Here is a 16,830-nt window from a genome sequence, read left to right on the forward strand (position 1 = left end):
CGCCAATATGCTTTTCCGCTGGGGCTGAGCCCTTCACCTGGGTATTATTTCTACAGCAAAATCCGTACACTCAAGCACACTTAGAATATATATCGTGTGTTTGTATGTATGGATGTTTGTGTGGATTTGCTGATGCGGAAATTATACACCAAATCTGGCACTTGTGAATGCGCAGGTAGGCCTGTGCCACGCAAACGTATTTGTGTGGCATTGTGCACATGTAATAAGTAGTAAATAGAACCCATTGAATACAGAACACACAGTACTTGTAGTTTGCATGTGCATTTCATTCACGCAAGCATGCTCTATTTTCCTGCACATTTACACAAAAAATTGCACATACTGAACTAATTAACTTAATTGCCCATTTCAGTGCTTGCGTGCGTACGCCCATGTGACAGCAGCCTTAGGGCGAGTTCACACAGCGCAGATTTGCTGCTGATTTCAAGTTGACATTCCACAGCCATGTACCGTACAACGGCTATTCTTCCATGGCAGCTGAAGCCTGTGAGTGGCCGATTGGTCACATGCTCAATGTACGATAGGTGACCACCTGCCGCTTCTTCTGCATGGGTGCCGCAGCGACGGACGCAGAGCGTCGGGGATAGCTGTTTATTCCACTTGCAATCATCTTATTATAAGGACTGTATAAATACAATATTACTGGAATCAGATTGACCCACAGAATGAAGTTAATAGCATTTTATACTTTACAGGGAACGCCATAAATCTGAAAACACATTTGTTTTCCATTCCACCCCCCTGATATGTGTTATATGATACCACTAAAAAAAAAAAAAATACGTGTCCCACCAAAAAAACAAAAACAACAACCATCATATGCAAAAATCAAGAGTTTATATTCGGGGTGAAAAATGACAATAAAAAAAAAAGTCCGTGACTGGAATGGGTTAATAACCCCCCCCCCCCCCCCCCCTTCCTTCATGTCACAGAATTACTAGTCACATTTGCTATTCGGGAAACTCTGAAAGCCGCGTCGGGTTTCCTGGGAAGCTGTAATAGAAGCTGCCAAATCTCTCTAGTTATGTTGTAGCGAAGCTGAAGATGTCTATCATTCAGGATACAGAACACGTAGAGACCCTTCTTGTTAGATGTTTCGTGGCTAGGCAGAATTGCCTTTCAGAAACTTGAGAAAGCCGGGTAAAGCTTGAAAGGGGATGTTCACATCTGGCCTTTTTTGTCATAGTAATAGCCCCTCTGCCTGCTAGCTGCGCTCACCAACCCAACCCAACGCACAGGAGATTAACAAAGAACAGTAAAAAAGGTCTATTGAAAGAGTGATTCTTGCACGGATTCATTGCTTCACCTCCTTCTGCATAGTCATTGGAATCAATGGGAACAAAGCCACGCCCCCTTAGTCTCCAACTTCTGGTGTCAGGCGTGATGTCATGCATGTGCACGCTGCTGAACGAGAGATGCTAGCCGGTCTCCGGCAGAAGATGAAGGAGGCAGTGAGGAAAAGGCGCTCTCTTTGTCTGCAGCATTACTGCTAAACTGCTGGTTTCTGCAGCTGACGGGAAGTCCTGCAGGGTAATCCATAGGGGACTCATGATGGACTTTTCTTTTTAGGATGTTTGGGGTCCCTTTTATAACACAATACTGTAGGGATGCTGTAGGATAAAGTATAGGGCCAGTATGTAGACCGTGGCTATATGGAGAATGTTTTATGTACATACAGTATTAGTGGTTTACTATGCTTACTATTATATTTCTCATCATTTTTGTTTTTTAACAGATGACCCTGGAAATACAAGATTGCTTCCCCAAGCTGCTAGTGTCAACAATGAATTCCCCGAATACGGAACTACCGAGCATAGGGAGAATGACAGATTTAGAGCTGCCTATGGACGTCTAGGTGAGCCAACGCAATGTCCAAAAGATCTAGGAGGGCTGGAGGAGAACTGCCCCATTGTCACACGGAACGACAATTTCACAGACAATTCTAAACAATGTTTATACGACAAATTAAAGAGCGGGTCTCAAAATTTAGAGGACAACGATGGTGGGGACCATGACGTTTCTCCAGATCTACAAGTAACGTCTCCGCATCCCAACAGACAATCTCAAGCAGAATGTAATTTGATAGTTAAGGGTTGTGTGAATTTGGAGGACAGTCGGGATAATCCCTACCTCAAAAGTCCTCCATCATTAGAAGAAGAAGTAGATAACGTTATGGTTCCAAGTCAAGAAGAACCATTCGTTGCTCCTACAGTAGCCGCCCCGGAAAGGAGATCGTATTTATACGTAGAGAGAGAGTTAGCAGCCATTTCCGAGGAAGAAACTCTCTCAGAGTCTTCTCTATCACAAATCACAGAGATTGCTGATTTTCCCAAGTCGCAACTTAATTCCTCTTCAATGTCAACTATCATGGACCACAGCGATGGTCCACTGGAAAAAACTGCTTTACAAAGAGTTGGTGTGGAAGATAATTCCGGGGCTACCCACTCGCAATCTCCAATTATATCGGTATGTTTAGAAAACGCTGCTATTAATGGTATGACTATATCGGAGGTACAACCAGAAGTGGCTGCAAGATGGGAGGACAATTCTCCTTCTACGGTGGATGACAAACAAAGTGATACGACGTCCCTCATATTTCCCGGAACGAGCACTTACATTCCAACAACTGAGAGGACTAGAAGTTCAGTTGGGGCAACATTTTCTTCCGTAATTCAGAGGCCTAGGAGCGCCTCCGACTCATGTACTCAAGATGGGGTAGACAACGAGGTCTTCATAAAGGATACAGAACATGAGGAGGAGATTTCAGGACGCGTTCGGATTCCCCAAAGGTAAGTCCTAATCGTTTTCATTAGATGAGTTCTAAGTGTGTCCATAGAAGATGACACATAGAAATTGGCAGCATGGTGAGCAGTGTTGGGTTCCTGAGATAGAATCTGCTCATGGACAATATCTGCATGGAGTTTGCATGTTCTATCCATGTCTCCTGGTACTCCCATTTACCGATGGGCTACTTACCTAAAGGTGGTTTCATATCTGCGTTGTGGGTTCCGTTCTAGAAACAAGAAAGGGGAATCTCCATGGCTGAACAGCTCAGTTTTAGGACAGAACCAAACGGACCCCATTGACTATATAGCTACCCGGCATTTTATTGGACAAAAAAAAGTGCTGCATGCAACGCTTTTTCTTCCGGTATTTTGCGCCAGATCTCCAACCGGAGGTCCCAATACAGATGTGAGACCACCCTAAGTGTTTATGAAAGAGGGATTAGACTGTGAGCCTCATTGGGGACAGGAAGTGATGTGTGTTCTCTTCATAGTGATATTTCCTCATAGTGATCAAAACTTCCCCTTATTCTGGCGGTCTGGAATAACCCAGCGCCTCCTGTGATACAATGTACTACTGTGAAAAATTATTTACAGCTGTATACGTGGCCGCTCCGCTTGTGCAGATTATATCTTAGATTACGGTTTTTTCCTTAATTTTGGAAGGAATGCCTAAGAGTGTAAAATAGCGAATACTTTTGTGTGGAAGGGAGGTTCCTGTTACAGTTTCTCTGCCCGGCTCAGCTTACATTAATGTTCTGGGACCCAAAAGTCATAAAACAGATGCAAATAAAAGTATGCGACAGATGATTGCTTCCCATCACAAGTCCTTCATCACATTTGAAGGCCGTGTGTATATACTTAAACCAAATGTGATCAATAGATCTGCGATTGCCCATGCTGTGTGATGCTGTGTACTCATCTGTGTGTGCCCAAGAGGCCACGGATGATATCATGGGACATATATTACATGCCAGTTGTGGCTGGACTTACACGAGTGTAAGATTACCGCGTATTACGTAGATGTGATACGTGGAAATTCGTAGGCAATCAAATATATTACCTAATGCCGTTTAGCTTACATTTGCGTGTTTGCATTGCATAATATGCAAGCGCAAAAAAGAACGCATCTTCTATTTTGCCGCGTATTACGTGTGCGAGAACCCATTGTTCTCTAGGGATGCGGAATCAACGCCGCCCATACAATTACATTGTGACAGCGCAGGAAATGTAAGCAACAAAAAAACCCCAAAAGGCTGCGCAAGACAGCGTGCGTGAGATATACTGTCATGCACAGTACAGTATCGTTGCCCTACGCTGCAGTAGACCGCCTCCACAGCGGTAAGACCATGCGTGACTCACGTGTGAGCCGGCCTTATTATATATACAACCCTGCTGCATTTTAACAGAAGCGGCAATATCCTTGTTGGTGTTTCATCAGCTTGTGAGGCCTCTTTCACACAGGCCGCAGTGATATCGCATCTCTGTTTTGTACGACATCACTGCGTTTTCTCATGGCGACATCGCGATATTGTGCCGCTACAAAGTCGCGTGACTTGGTAGTGCTCTTTTGCTGGAATTTTTGGGGGAGCTTGAAATATAAGTTCTACCCCAAAAATAAGCCCTATTTACAATAAGAAAATGAAAAAAAAAAATCACCTAGGAAGCGCTGTCTGGCTACACCGCACGTCTCCTCTGCAGCAGCGGCAGCCTTGCTTGTACTTTTTAGCAAGCGCTTCCTGGTTTGGAAGTTCAAAATCCCCGCCTCCAGGAAGCGTTGGCTGTGGTTGGTTCTCGAGCACCACGGCTCAGCCAATCACTGCAGCACTCACTGAACCAATCACAGCGTCTGTGAGGTGAGGTATTCTTTTTAAAATTTTTTTTTACTGCAGCTAGGGGTTATTTTAGCGTTTTTACAGTAGGACTTCCTACTGTAAAGGTGGCATCGCACCGCTTGAAAACCGCGATTTCGTGTGATGCAATAGAAAGGAAGAGTCCAAAGGGAAACCTGAGCTACAAAACGTCACAGGGCGCGGTAATATTCAGCAACCCGCAATTTTTTTTCCCTCGCAATGTAGCCGCCTACAAAACGTCGCTAATGTGTCAGAACCTATTGGAAAGCATGGGCTTCACATACATGCGACTCGTACCGATGTCGCATCACGAGAAAAATCGCATAATGTTGTCGCCTGTGTGAAAGCGGTCTGCAGGGTCCATATACTGAATTCTGGGGGCTGCCAGGGACTGTAGCAGATTTATACAGTTACTCAGCTCAGTCCAGGTACCCTCTCAGTTATGGTCCATGGATTCACTGCATCAGCAAGAGAGAGTAATAATGCCCTCCACCATAAGGGCTTATCCACACGAGCGATCTTCTGGGCGGAGCGTTGTGCGATGTGCAGAAGACAGGCACGATTGTAAAAAAAAAACATTCTTTTGAATGGATTCGTTCAGACAAGTAATGCAGCGAGAAAAAAAATAATGCTCTCGCCCGTGTGACTGTAGCCTTAAACTGAGCTTTATATTGTAATGAGTAGTAGCGGTGCTTCTATCACTATTAGGCCACTTTCACGCGGCCGAGAATCTCCTGTGAGATTTGTGCGTTGTGAGAATCCCGCACGAATATGAACCCCACTCTTTTGAATGGAACCGTATACGCATCGCGGTGCTGGTAAAATTCGCTGCATGTCCTTCTTTTCATGTTCCTTGGAAGGTGTCGCTCATTGTTGTCAATGGGACAGTAAAACACCTTGCACGGCATGAGATACGCACGCCGGTGCGATGCGAGGTTTACTATTGAAATCAATGGGAAACACTTGCCGATCCTTTAACGCTCCTGAAAGCCACGCCAAAGTATCGCTGCTTCACAGAAGTGATGGGAGGCTTTTTTGACTGAAAACCGCCACGCCTGCTGTGAAAACGCACATTGGCGAGCGTGATATTAAGTGGAGTTTCTCGGCCCGGGATCACGCTCACCCGTGTGTAGGTAGCCTTACCCACTGATAAGTGATCATTTGGACATGAGCTCGTGGATAAATGTCCGTCGCTGAAGCGGGACAAATCTGGCGCCAACGTTTTTTTTAGGATCTCTTCTATTAATTTCGCTAAGGGCTCGTTCACATCTGAGTTGTGGATTTCTGTCTCTACGTTGTATTTTCGGACAGAAAAATGGCTTTCCCCAGTGATTTAAGTTGGTTTTCAAAAAAACGGAAACCTTTCGGTCTTCTTCTGTTCTGTTAGGTTTCCATTTTTAAAAAAAATTTACAGCGCGGTATGCGGCCATGGCAACCATACAGCACTCTGCAATGTTGTCATGGGGAAAGGGCGGCATTTGGGGAACGGAAGGAGCCCCATACCTCTATCAAGCCAATGAAATGCCACAGTCGGCGCTGACAGGGTTAAGAGTTATTTCTGATCCTGACAGCTGTATAGGACAGCCGGCAGCTGCCGCGTATAGAATGGGCTCAGCATAATAGCAGACCTTGACGTTGGATTGCATGAAGGGGTTAAAGATTAAGTGCCTTTCCTCCTGATGCTAGAGAGGTACCAAGTGGTCACATCCGCCACCCTCACACTGAGCGGAGACACTGCTCAGCAGCTGCAGGAGGCGCCGTGGGTCACACAACTTGTTCCAAAAGAGTAAAAGTTGCAGTTTTTTAAAGTTTTTTTTTTTTTTTTTAAGCCAATCAAAAGTACGCAATTTGCAGTAATTCAAACAATATGGAGGCATAAATGTGGTTAAAAACTTGATATTCATGCGAGGAAGCATCACTGTAACTTCTGACAATGCTTCCTGCGTGAATGGAGAATTTAGGGAATTCTAAACCCATTTTACCTCCCACATTGAACATAAAGCTGCGACGTCCCACAACTTATCGAAAAGATGGGTGAAGTCTTACAAGGAATGCGGAGAAAGGCCCTGACCACAGTTAGTGGCACGTAGCAACCAATCAGATTACAGCTTTCATTTTACAGCCTGTATTAGGTAACCGTGCGCAGTAATAATGCCCCCTTTACTGCCTCCACACCTTAGTATGGGGCAGCAAGATACTCGCCTCTATCGCTCAGCTCCTACCTATTAGATCAACGCCAGAACTTGGTTTCACCTAAGGCCAACTACACACGGGCGAGCGCTATATGGGTCCGTGAACCCCTCTGCCATATCAGGCTCCCCATGTGAAAGCCCAGGGATGCGAGGGGTTTTCATATGGAAACAGCCTCACATCACTTCAGGGAAGAAGGGAATCCCCTCCGCGGCTGTCACAGCTGCCGCAGAGGTTCGCGGAGTTTCTTCCATTGTTTTCAATTGAAAACAATGGGTGGTGCGATCCGAGAGCGCGCAGGGAGGTAGAACATCCTGCGATTTGTTTTCTGCATTGCATTGCAGTGCCATGCGGGAGAACCGCACTCATGTGTATGACCCCATTCAAAACGTGGGCTTCATATTTGTGCGTCTCAACGCACAAATCTTGTGCAATTTTCACGCCAGTATGAAGGCAGCCTAAGGCTGCCTGCAGACGGCCGGGTCGGATCCTGCTGCGAGGATTCTCGCAGCGGGATGCGGACCTGTTCCCCCTGCACAGCCCTGCGGCTCACCGGCTCCCATGTCTCCTCTGCTCTTTGATGCGGCACCTGCTGCCCAGCCGGCGCATGCACAGAGCGGAGCTGGTGCGTTACTACTGACATTTCTGTGCGGGCCTCTGTGAGACCCGCACAGAAAGAGAACTTGTCGCGATTTGTTTTCCACGCATGTTTTCATGCGTACAAATCGCGGCTGTGTGCATAGGATTACATTATTTAATGCCATCCTATGCAACAGGCACGGGCGGAAATTCGGCAGGAAATTCCGCCTGTGTGCAGGGGCCTATAGTAGTTGCGGTTCCAAGTCTTGGTGGTATCAGTGTACTAACCATGTCACCCAGTACTCAAATACCCTAGGACTTGCAGTAGAACCAAAGAGCACAACAGGACATTGCAACAAAGATAAATATGAATCTTGTATTAACAAGGAAAGACACAAAACAAACCAGGGACTCGTTACTAGATGCTAACTAGAAGACTATTATGAATATGATGAAATGGTCTGTGAAGCCTGGAACAGATGGTATGGAACCAAAATAACTGTCTGGACATTAGCTCAACCTACATCTCTCACTAATCTCCCCCTGACACTGTCACTGACACCAGACACCGCTGTCCCTAAGTAGAGCTCAGCTGTCCCTACTGGAGGTCCTATCTGAGAACTTGAGGGCATTAGGGCCTAGAAAAAAAACAAAGTAATGCTGAAATATAAACTAAGGCAGATGGAAACCAACAGGGAAAGATGAAACAAAGAACAGATTAGGAAACACAGACTAGAAATAGACAAGAAGCAAGACACACCGACCGAACAGACTGGACTAGAGCAAGGAATACTAGATTAGACACATATAGTTACTATTCTCAACTCACATTGCTGAAGCCATTAATAGTAAGGCCGACTGCACACGAACGGGTTGGATTATGCATGTGGCAGCCCGCAGCGGAATCTGACCCTGTGCCCGGCCAGTGCCCACACGTCCCTGTCATTATGCTTCTTCAGCTGTACTGCGGTTGGTCTGCACGACATGCGCTGGGCAGATGTTGTTCTTTAAACTCCTGCTTTTCCTGTGCCATCCACGGCCTTTCCACAATGTCAGTTGAGGAAAGGCCGCGGGTCGGACAGCTCGATTGACTTTAATGGAAGCCGTCCACGCAAAAATGGAGCATGCTGCGAATTTTTTTTTTTTGCGAGTGGAAAACCGCAGTCTCTTGCACTCGTATGAGCGGAAATGCGGATGCTCCATTGGTTTGAATTGGTGCGGAATGCAGCGGGAAACTATCGCAGATTGTGAAAATTGAACACGGTCGTGTGCAGGCAGCCTAAGGCTGGATTCAGACGAACGTATATCGGCTGGGTTTTCACGCCCAGCCGATATACATCGTCTCTCGCTGTGGGGGGGGGGGAGGGGGAGGCTGGAAGAGCCAGGAGCAGTGCTCTGAGCTCCCGCCCCCTCTCCGCCTCCTCTCCACCCCTCTGCACTATTTGCAATGAGAAGAGGCAGGATGGGGGTGGGGCTAATTTCGCAATTTAGCCCCGCCCCCGTCCCACCTCCTTTCATTGCAAATAGTGCAGAGGGGCGGAGAGAAGGCAGAGAGGGGATGGGAGCTCAGTTCCTGCTCCTGGCTCTTCCATTCTTCCCCCCCATTCCCTGCAGATGAGGACACCATATATCGGCTCGGTGTGAAAACCGAGCCGATATACGGTCGTCTGAATCTACCCTAAAAGTGATTCTCCGGGCCTGAAGAAATAAAGATGGCCAAACCACTCCTAAGACTGCCAGATGCACAGTGTGTAAAGTATACACTACATGCTGATCTTACTGGCCAGTGTGCTCATGTGGACGGCATTTGTTAATCAGAGCAGGTATCTTAGACTAATGATGCTACTAATGCACAGTGTATATCAGGTAGTCAGAGAAGTTTCCCTAGTATTTCACTTTGCTTGGGGTCTGTATTTGCTGCGGATTACTGCTGATTACTGGGTTGCACCTGGAGTTCTGCTGTTTTAATTGGCAAGTCTAGGCGCATCCTTGTAATTAGCGATGTGGCTACCACAAATTATCTGCAGTATCTTTGGGCACCCTGTATATTCTAAGTGGAAACTTGACCAAGTAATGGAATTAGTGATATTTGTGCCTTTTATCAGCTCACAAATTAAAGGGATTGTCCAGTTGTAAACTATTGATTGCAATCAGGTTAGGTCACCAATAGTAGATTGGTGGGGGGTCTGTTATCCAGAAACCCCACTGATAAGCTGTTTTCTGGGCTGATGTGCTTGTGCACAGAGCTGATCCCTACAGGAAGCAGACAGCTCCGCTCCTACTTGAGTGGTCTGGCTTGGTATTGCAGGCCAAGTTCCCATTTATTTCAATGCCTGCAATACCAAGCCTACCCACTACAGTGGGAATGGAGCTGTCTGTTTCCTGCAAAAATGAGCTCAGTGTCAGAGCACAAAGAACAGCTGATTGGCAGGGGTGGCTGACAGTGGATCTCTGACGATCTTTTATTGATACCTATTTTAAGAATAGACCATGAATAGTTTACAACTAGATAACCCCTTTACAGTTAGAGTGCTATTACATGGCAGCGGGTAATGTTCATGTTTTACCAATGATTTCCAGCCTGCACCTGTTCTTGAAACACTTGCAGGTTCAGATGCAGCCCAGCAAGTAGCGGTAAATCCTGAACATTAACCACTGCTGCTAATACTTGTGTAGCACCCTTAATTAGTTGGTAGTAGTAATCCGTTAATCTCCAGCAGTCATTAGAATAAATGAATACTTGTAACAGGAAAAGTCTTACAGAACATCTGTCTCTGTTTTAACAAAGCAGAAATCAATAATTGTAAAAATATGTTTTGGAGTGCAGAGTTAAAGGGAACCCATCATGTCCTGTTTGTTGCCCTCATGACTACAGCATGGTGGCAGGCTGGCTGGCTGCTTCAATGGTCTGTCACTTATGTGGTCATGTGTAGTAATTTTAAGAATTTACAGCTCGTTCCTGCAGCTCCCAGCAAGAGATGAGTCCAGTTTATTCATTAGGTGCTGCTAGCCCTGCCCATCTGCCATGATTGGCAGTCTTCTATTACGCTACATACTGAGAAAACTGCCAATCATGGTGGATGGGCGGGGCTAGCAACACTTCATCTAGACTCCTCTCTAGCTGGAAGCTGCAGGAACAAGCTATAAGTTCTTAAAAACCACAACACATTACCCCATAAGGCCGACTTTGCACGGGACGAGAGTCTCGCGATGCGGGAAACAAAATCGCGGCACTTCCTATCTTTGGGTGTGCCATCGCATCGCCCGTTGTGATCACTAGTGGGATGCTATGTGAGCGAGGTCTCCCTGAAGTGGTGCAAGGCAGTTTTGATTTAAAAACACCTCGCATCCTCGGGGAAATCGCATGTTGGCGAGTGCGATATCGGGCTATGAATATCGCACTCGCCCGTGTGAAGTTAGCCTAAGGGCTTATTCACACGAGCATATATCGGCTCTCGTTTTCACGGCCGGCTGATATACGCTACCATGTGATTCACGGGCTCAGCGTATATGCCGTTGGGCAGGGGAAGACAGCTTAGCTTGGCTAAGCTGCCTCCCCCTCTCCGACTCACCTCCTCTCTCCTCCCCTCCAGCTGTTTGCAATAGAAGGGGACGGGACAGGGGTGGAGCTAAGCTCCTGCCCCTTGTCAGCAGCCAGCAATGCCTCCTCCCATACAGCGGCAAGGGTCGGAGAGGAGAAGAGAAGGGGGAGGGAGTTTAGCATTCACGCCCACCTCCCTTCTCCGGCCGCTGTCATTGGCTCCCATAAGAGTCTATGGCAGCGGCCGCAGTCCGGCCAGAAAGATTGTTCCAGGACTATCCTTCCTGCCCGGTGTAAAAGCGGACAGCCGGGTGCTTTTACACTGCAGGAATACACCTGTGTGATCTGATGCATTGGAATCCAATGCATCAGTTAGTAGCGCATATCGGCCAGCTGTGATATACGCTCGTGTGAATAAGCCCTAAGTGTGAGACTGCTGCAAGCAGCGCGTCTGTCATTACTTTATGCGGCCCTCAGTGAAGGCAGCACAAGGTACATGACCGCTTCCTTTGAAAGGTAATATGGCATCATAAATGAAGTTTAAATGTTACACATATTTTAAAAACTTTTGGTGATTTTTAATTTTCCATGTCACTTTGTATATTTAAAAAAAAATAAACATCTTGCAACTTTCATCCTGTTCACTAAACCAAAGGCTGGGCTCACGAGCGTAATATTATCGCGCATTACACAAGTATGATTCGCAAGCAAACAAATACATAGCCTTACAGGGCCACAGTCGCTACCCCGCTGGAGCATCTGGATGGCATCCTTCTCCGTCAGACCTGTGACGGTTCATGAATTGGTCCGCACCAGGCCTCACTGGTCCAAACTGGACCTCGGGCTACTAGCCCTTCAGCTCCACTGAGCTGTAACCTTCCCTGAGTGTGACAGGAACTGGCCCTTTTGTATCCCCTCCTGCCAAACCCAGGATGTTAACCCCCTGGTTTTTTTTTTTTTCAAGTATTAGAATGACTGCCTAGCAGCCGCTGCAGGCCATTCTGATACTGCATTCCTGCAAAGCGATAGATTTGCTTTAGCCTCTTTTGCAGGCACGGCTAATTTTCATTTTAGCTGTCCTTTACTATAACCAAGAGGGCTTGTTTGGTTTGTGGGACAAGTTGTATTTTCCGCTGCCACCATTTAATGTACAATGTAATGTACTGAAAGATTTTTGAGTGGGGTGAAATGGAAACAAAGAAGTTGTATTTTGGGGGTGTGGAGGAGGGATGCTGTTGCTATGGCATTCACCACGTGCACTGAGTTCCCGCACCCTCTGAGCCCCTCGCCACTGTTTGCAATGGGAGGGCGGGGCAGGGGTGGAGCTAAGTTTCGCCCCGCCCCGTTGCAAATAGTGGAGAGGGGTGGAGAGGGGGCGGGAGCTGAGAGCACTGCTCCTGGTCCGGTGCGCCTTCTCCCCCTGCAGAGAGAGACAGCGTATATCGGCCCGGCGTGAAAACCCGACCGATATACGCATGTCGGAATAAGCTCTTAGTGTGATTATGGGAATACAAAATCTATTTAGTCTTTGTTCTGTTTTACTATTTTTCAAAAGATACAAAACTTGAGAAAAATAAGTGTTTTTTATTGCAACATTCCGACACCCATACCTTTTTTATTTTTTCACCTAAGCAGCGGTGTCAGGGGGTATTTTTGCAGGGCAAGATGTAGTTTGTATTGCCACTATTGTGGGTATAGAAGCCTTTTTGATTCCTTTCTATTATAAGTTTTTTGAGTGGTAGGATGAACAAAAAGCACAATTCTGGCATTGTGATTTTTTTGTTTCGTTATGGACTTCCCCATGTTGGATAAATACTACCATTTAGATGCTTACAGGGGCGGTCCAGGTACTTTTTGAAAATTTAATAGTAGGTGCAGATGTGTAAAATAACAAATACATCCTTGGCGACCCAGCGTTGCAACCTCAGAGGCTGCAGCGTCACCATACAGAACTCCTGGCATCATAGTACCCAGCATATAAGTGCTCATGATTGGCAGCCAGCGCTCACCTGAGTTCTGCTGTCAACAGAGACCAGGACAAATGTGAGGCTGAAACACCGGGGCGGAAGACGGTGTAAGTACTGCTGTATTTGTTATTTTAACCTGACCGCCCCTTTAAGTAGCTAATTGGTCTTGATTGGAGCTGCTGCTATGGCGGACACTGAGGTAGTCAGTCAGTTGAAGGAAGGAGCTGATCGCTACAGAATGGGCTGCTGCATAGTCTCCCTGATGGATGTCACTAAGGGGTTAAATCATGTCCTTTAAAGTGCTTTTCCATGGAATTATTATTGTTCAGAAAAAGAAAAACAAATTAAGCTCAGGATCGTTGGAATTTGAACGTTAATCGTTCATTATAAACACGGATAGGCTGTATATAGACACCGATCGAACAATAATTCATTCGCTTATCTTCATTGTTCATTTTCTGTAGTCGTACAAATCATCGTTGGATTCTCATTGCATTTAGGGCTCTTTACATGGGTGTTGTCGTTTTTATGTTCACTTGCGCTGTAAAAATGCACGAACGGGCACACAAAGCTAACGTTTGTGCGCCCGCTAAGACGTCCGGGGCCTTGTGCATATATGCGGAGCCCGCAATGCCGCTGGGCGGGGGGAGACAGTTTAGCTCTGCTAAACTGACTCCCCCTTCCCTCCCTATCGCTATCTCTCAGCAAGGGGAAAAGGCGGGATGGGCGGGAGCTCCCGCCCCTTGTCAGCAGCCAGCAATGGAACTTAGCAGCTAGCTCCGTATCTGCCCTGCCCTCTCTCATTGCAAACACCCCGCAGAGGGCGGGGAGAAGGGGGAGGGAGTTTAGCAGTCACGCTGCTAAGCTCACTCTCTCCTCCGACCGCTGTCATTGGCTCCCATAGGAGTCTATGCAGCGGCCGATGTATTCCGGCCAGGAAGATAGTTCCAGGACTATCTTTCCTGCCTGGTGTAAAAGCATCCGGTGCTATATTGGCCGGCCAGGCACTATTACACCACGGGAATATGCCTGTCTGATCTGATGCATTGGAATCCAATACATCAGATGATAGCATATATGGACCTGCTGTGAAAATGGCGGCCGATATACACTTATGTGAATAATTCCTTAAATACGGATAGTTCAATGTTTCACTTAGGAATGTGAAACACTGAACGAGAAGTTCACGATTCCGAACGTTGCTTTGCCTGTCTAAACAGGCTGCCTGAGCGCGAATGACTCGGTGATGATGGCTTCAAGTATCGTGAGGTATAAAAGGATCGTAAGCCTAATAATAGGTGACACTTCATGTTCTGTATGGAGCTTCTTAGCAGACATCTCATTATCATCACAGGTAGGATTACACTGAAAGGTAACATATAGATAACACAGGATCCATCATTCACTATAGGTGATATCACAGCTTACCCCTTCCCCTCCCTGCACAAGGACCTGCTCACAAATCACAGAGCAATCCTAGCACAGTCTCCCATACAAGTCAATGGAACCCTTCCTGTCCGTTCTGTGAATGGGCCATGGGGCTGCTGTAAAGCATCTCTCTGCAGCCGAGGCCAGATGAAAGCCCCCATAGACCACAGAATATAAAATCTACTATCAAAAAATAAAAACTGACTAGACAAATGGGAAATGTTTCGCTATCTGGTTTTAATGAGTAAAGCAGTCCTTAGATGATACGTTCCCGTGAATAATTCCGCGGAGCCTAGGGTAAGTTTTATTAGAATATACTTCTAATTGGATTGTTTTTGTTCCAGTCCTAGGATTGTGGTCGATGACCAATATGAAGACGCTTTTAGATCAAAGAGATGCTCCGAGGACTCCACAGACTTGTACAGCTCCCAGTTTGAGAACATCCTGGACAATACATCTTTGTATTACAGCGTGGAGTCATTGGACACCTTATATTATGAGCCGGATAGTTTTTTCAGTTTTGAGATGCCACTCACACCAATGATTCAGCAGAGAATCAAGGAAACCCACCAGTATTTGGAGAGGAACGCGTCTAGCGACGTCGAACAAGAGTTTCTTAAAGTTGACTCTAGCAGCGGAATAACTATGGAATACGGAAGCGACGTAATCAATGGTTTGGACGATTCCACAGATGTAGAACTAAGTAAAACAAGTGAGGAGCTGGACATCTCAGGAAGGTAAGACATTGCATCTGCTGATGAGGTTCATGTCAACCATCACAATGTAGAATTATCCTGCAGCCTCCATAAAAGGTGCTGATAAATGTGGTTTCAGATGTTATGGCTCAAAAGCAGGAGAAACTAAATAATTTTGTAGATAAACTTTTTATTGGCTAACAGAATGATGATGCTCATGGTGCAAGCTTCCGAGGCTGCTTGGGCTGGTATAGATGTACTATTGGTTGATGCTTTGCTTCACAGTTTGTATTAGACACCAAGAATGAATGAATGGAAAAATATTTACACCATTGGTGGACCAAGTGTGGTCTACTGTGGCCCTAGCTACCACCCTTTCTTTTTCTTGGTTGTCCTTTCCTCGGCCCTGATTTTGTCTCATCTGTTTTATGGATATTTGTTATTTGTGGCGTTCCTGGCAACCAGTCACCAGAATTGTGGCTCAGTTTGTGTCAAAAAAATGGCTATATGTACAACGTGACACTTTTTGCAACTTGCTCAATGAATGGCCATGGCTTGGCCTGTGGCAAGGCTTAATAGGCAACCAACACTGAAAAGTGGAGGAGCAGGGAGAGGCGAGTGTGTGGAGTGGGCAGGAGATTTGGCTACCTCTTAGACATTCCGGGACTATGGAGGTTCATCCATGTAGAATATTATTGGCACATTCATATTATGAGACATGATGAATGAAAGCTGGGACAGCTCTGACACCTTGGGCTGTATAATTCGGAGATAATGTGTTCTACTATTCTTTATTATTACAATGTAGGCCAGTTATCCATTTGGTACCCAAAGACGTGCCAAACGCCTCATAGGGTAAGACGCACAGCCGGTTAATGACCAGCCCGGATGGCAATTACACCTAGGGACCTGCGCTGGTAAGACATTTTTACCGGCAATGTAGATTGCCAGTATAACATTATTACACTTTGGTCAGATGGCAACTCTTCTGATCCTTGAACAATTGGTTTATTACTTACACTGCTTATTCTATCGGAGGTGTGGGGGCTGCGTACTGAAGGGGGGCACTATAGTAGTAAGTGGGGGCCATAGAGGGGAACGCTGTTACTAAGTGGGGGGCTACTGAAAGTTTCATTAGGGCTATGGTAGAATTTAAGGCATTGTGTCGTGCCAAGATGAGTCTGGAAGAAGTCTTCTTAGTGGTCTTGGGCCCCGATAGAGAAGAAAAGTGACACTGGATATCACTAATCAGAGAATAGGACCCGTGATGACTGGAGGTAACTGTACTGCAATCACTATTACTGGGCGGAACTGGTTATTATGCAGTAATCAAATTACTTAGGCAGCTCTGACACTACCGTTTTTAGCTTGTATGACACATGCAACATGCTCTATCTTGTCATGTATTATGTGATGCATTGTGTGATTTGTCGGCCCGCAGCAGCGCCCAGCGTACTGCATACTTCTGTGTGCTCCGTGTGCGAGGCATGCGCAGGCACACGCTAGTGTGAGAGCGGCCTTAGAAGTATACTACAGCTGAGCCACTGTATCAAAGTCCAAGGTATCATAAAACTTGTCTTAGGCCAGGCTCAAAAGGGGCGCATGTGGGAGGCCCGCAGCTGATTCCGGCTGTGAGCCCGGCCGGCGTACCTTATTTTCCTGTACTTCGTATGACCGCGGCGGCTCGCTGTCGGTCATGTGCAGTACAGTTTTCTTTTTTAAAATCTGTATTGATAATGTAGGTACCCACAGTCCATATGCGATGTCCATACG

General features: G+C 46.3%; 1 protein-coding gene across 3 annotated transcripts in view; it reads left to right on the forward strand.

Moving 5' to 3' along the window:
- Positions 1-16,830, forward strand: part of PSD3 (pleckstrin and Sec7 domain containing 3) — a 562,110-nt gene that overhangs the window by 196,248 nt on the left and 349,032 nt on the right. For all 3 annotated transcript variants that reach the window (XM_066574143.1, XM_066574145.1, XM_066574146.1), the window contains 2 exons: positions 1,757-2,810; positions 14,707-15,099. In XM_066574143.1, coding sequence (XP_066430240.1) covers positions 1,757-2,810; positions 14,707-15,099 — 1,447 coding nt within the window. The remainder of the gene's footprint in view (positions 1-1,756; positions 2,811-14,706; positions 15,100-16,830) is intronic.

This window comes from Eleutherodactylus coqui, chromosome 7 (genome assembly GCF_035609145.1).
Source record: "Eleutherodactylus coqui strain aEleCoq1 chromosome 7, aEleCoq1.hap1, whole genome shotgun sequence".
NCBI lineage: Eukaryota > Metazoa > Chordata > Amphibia > Anura > Eleutherodactylidae > Eleutherodactylus > Eleutherodactylus coqui.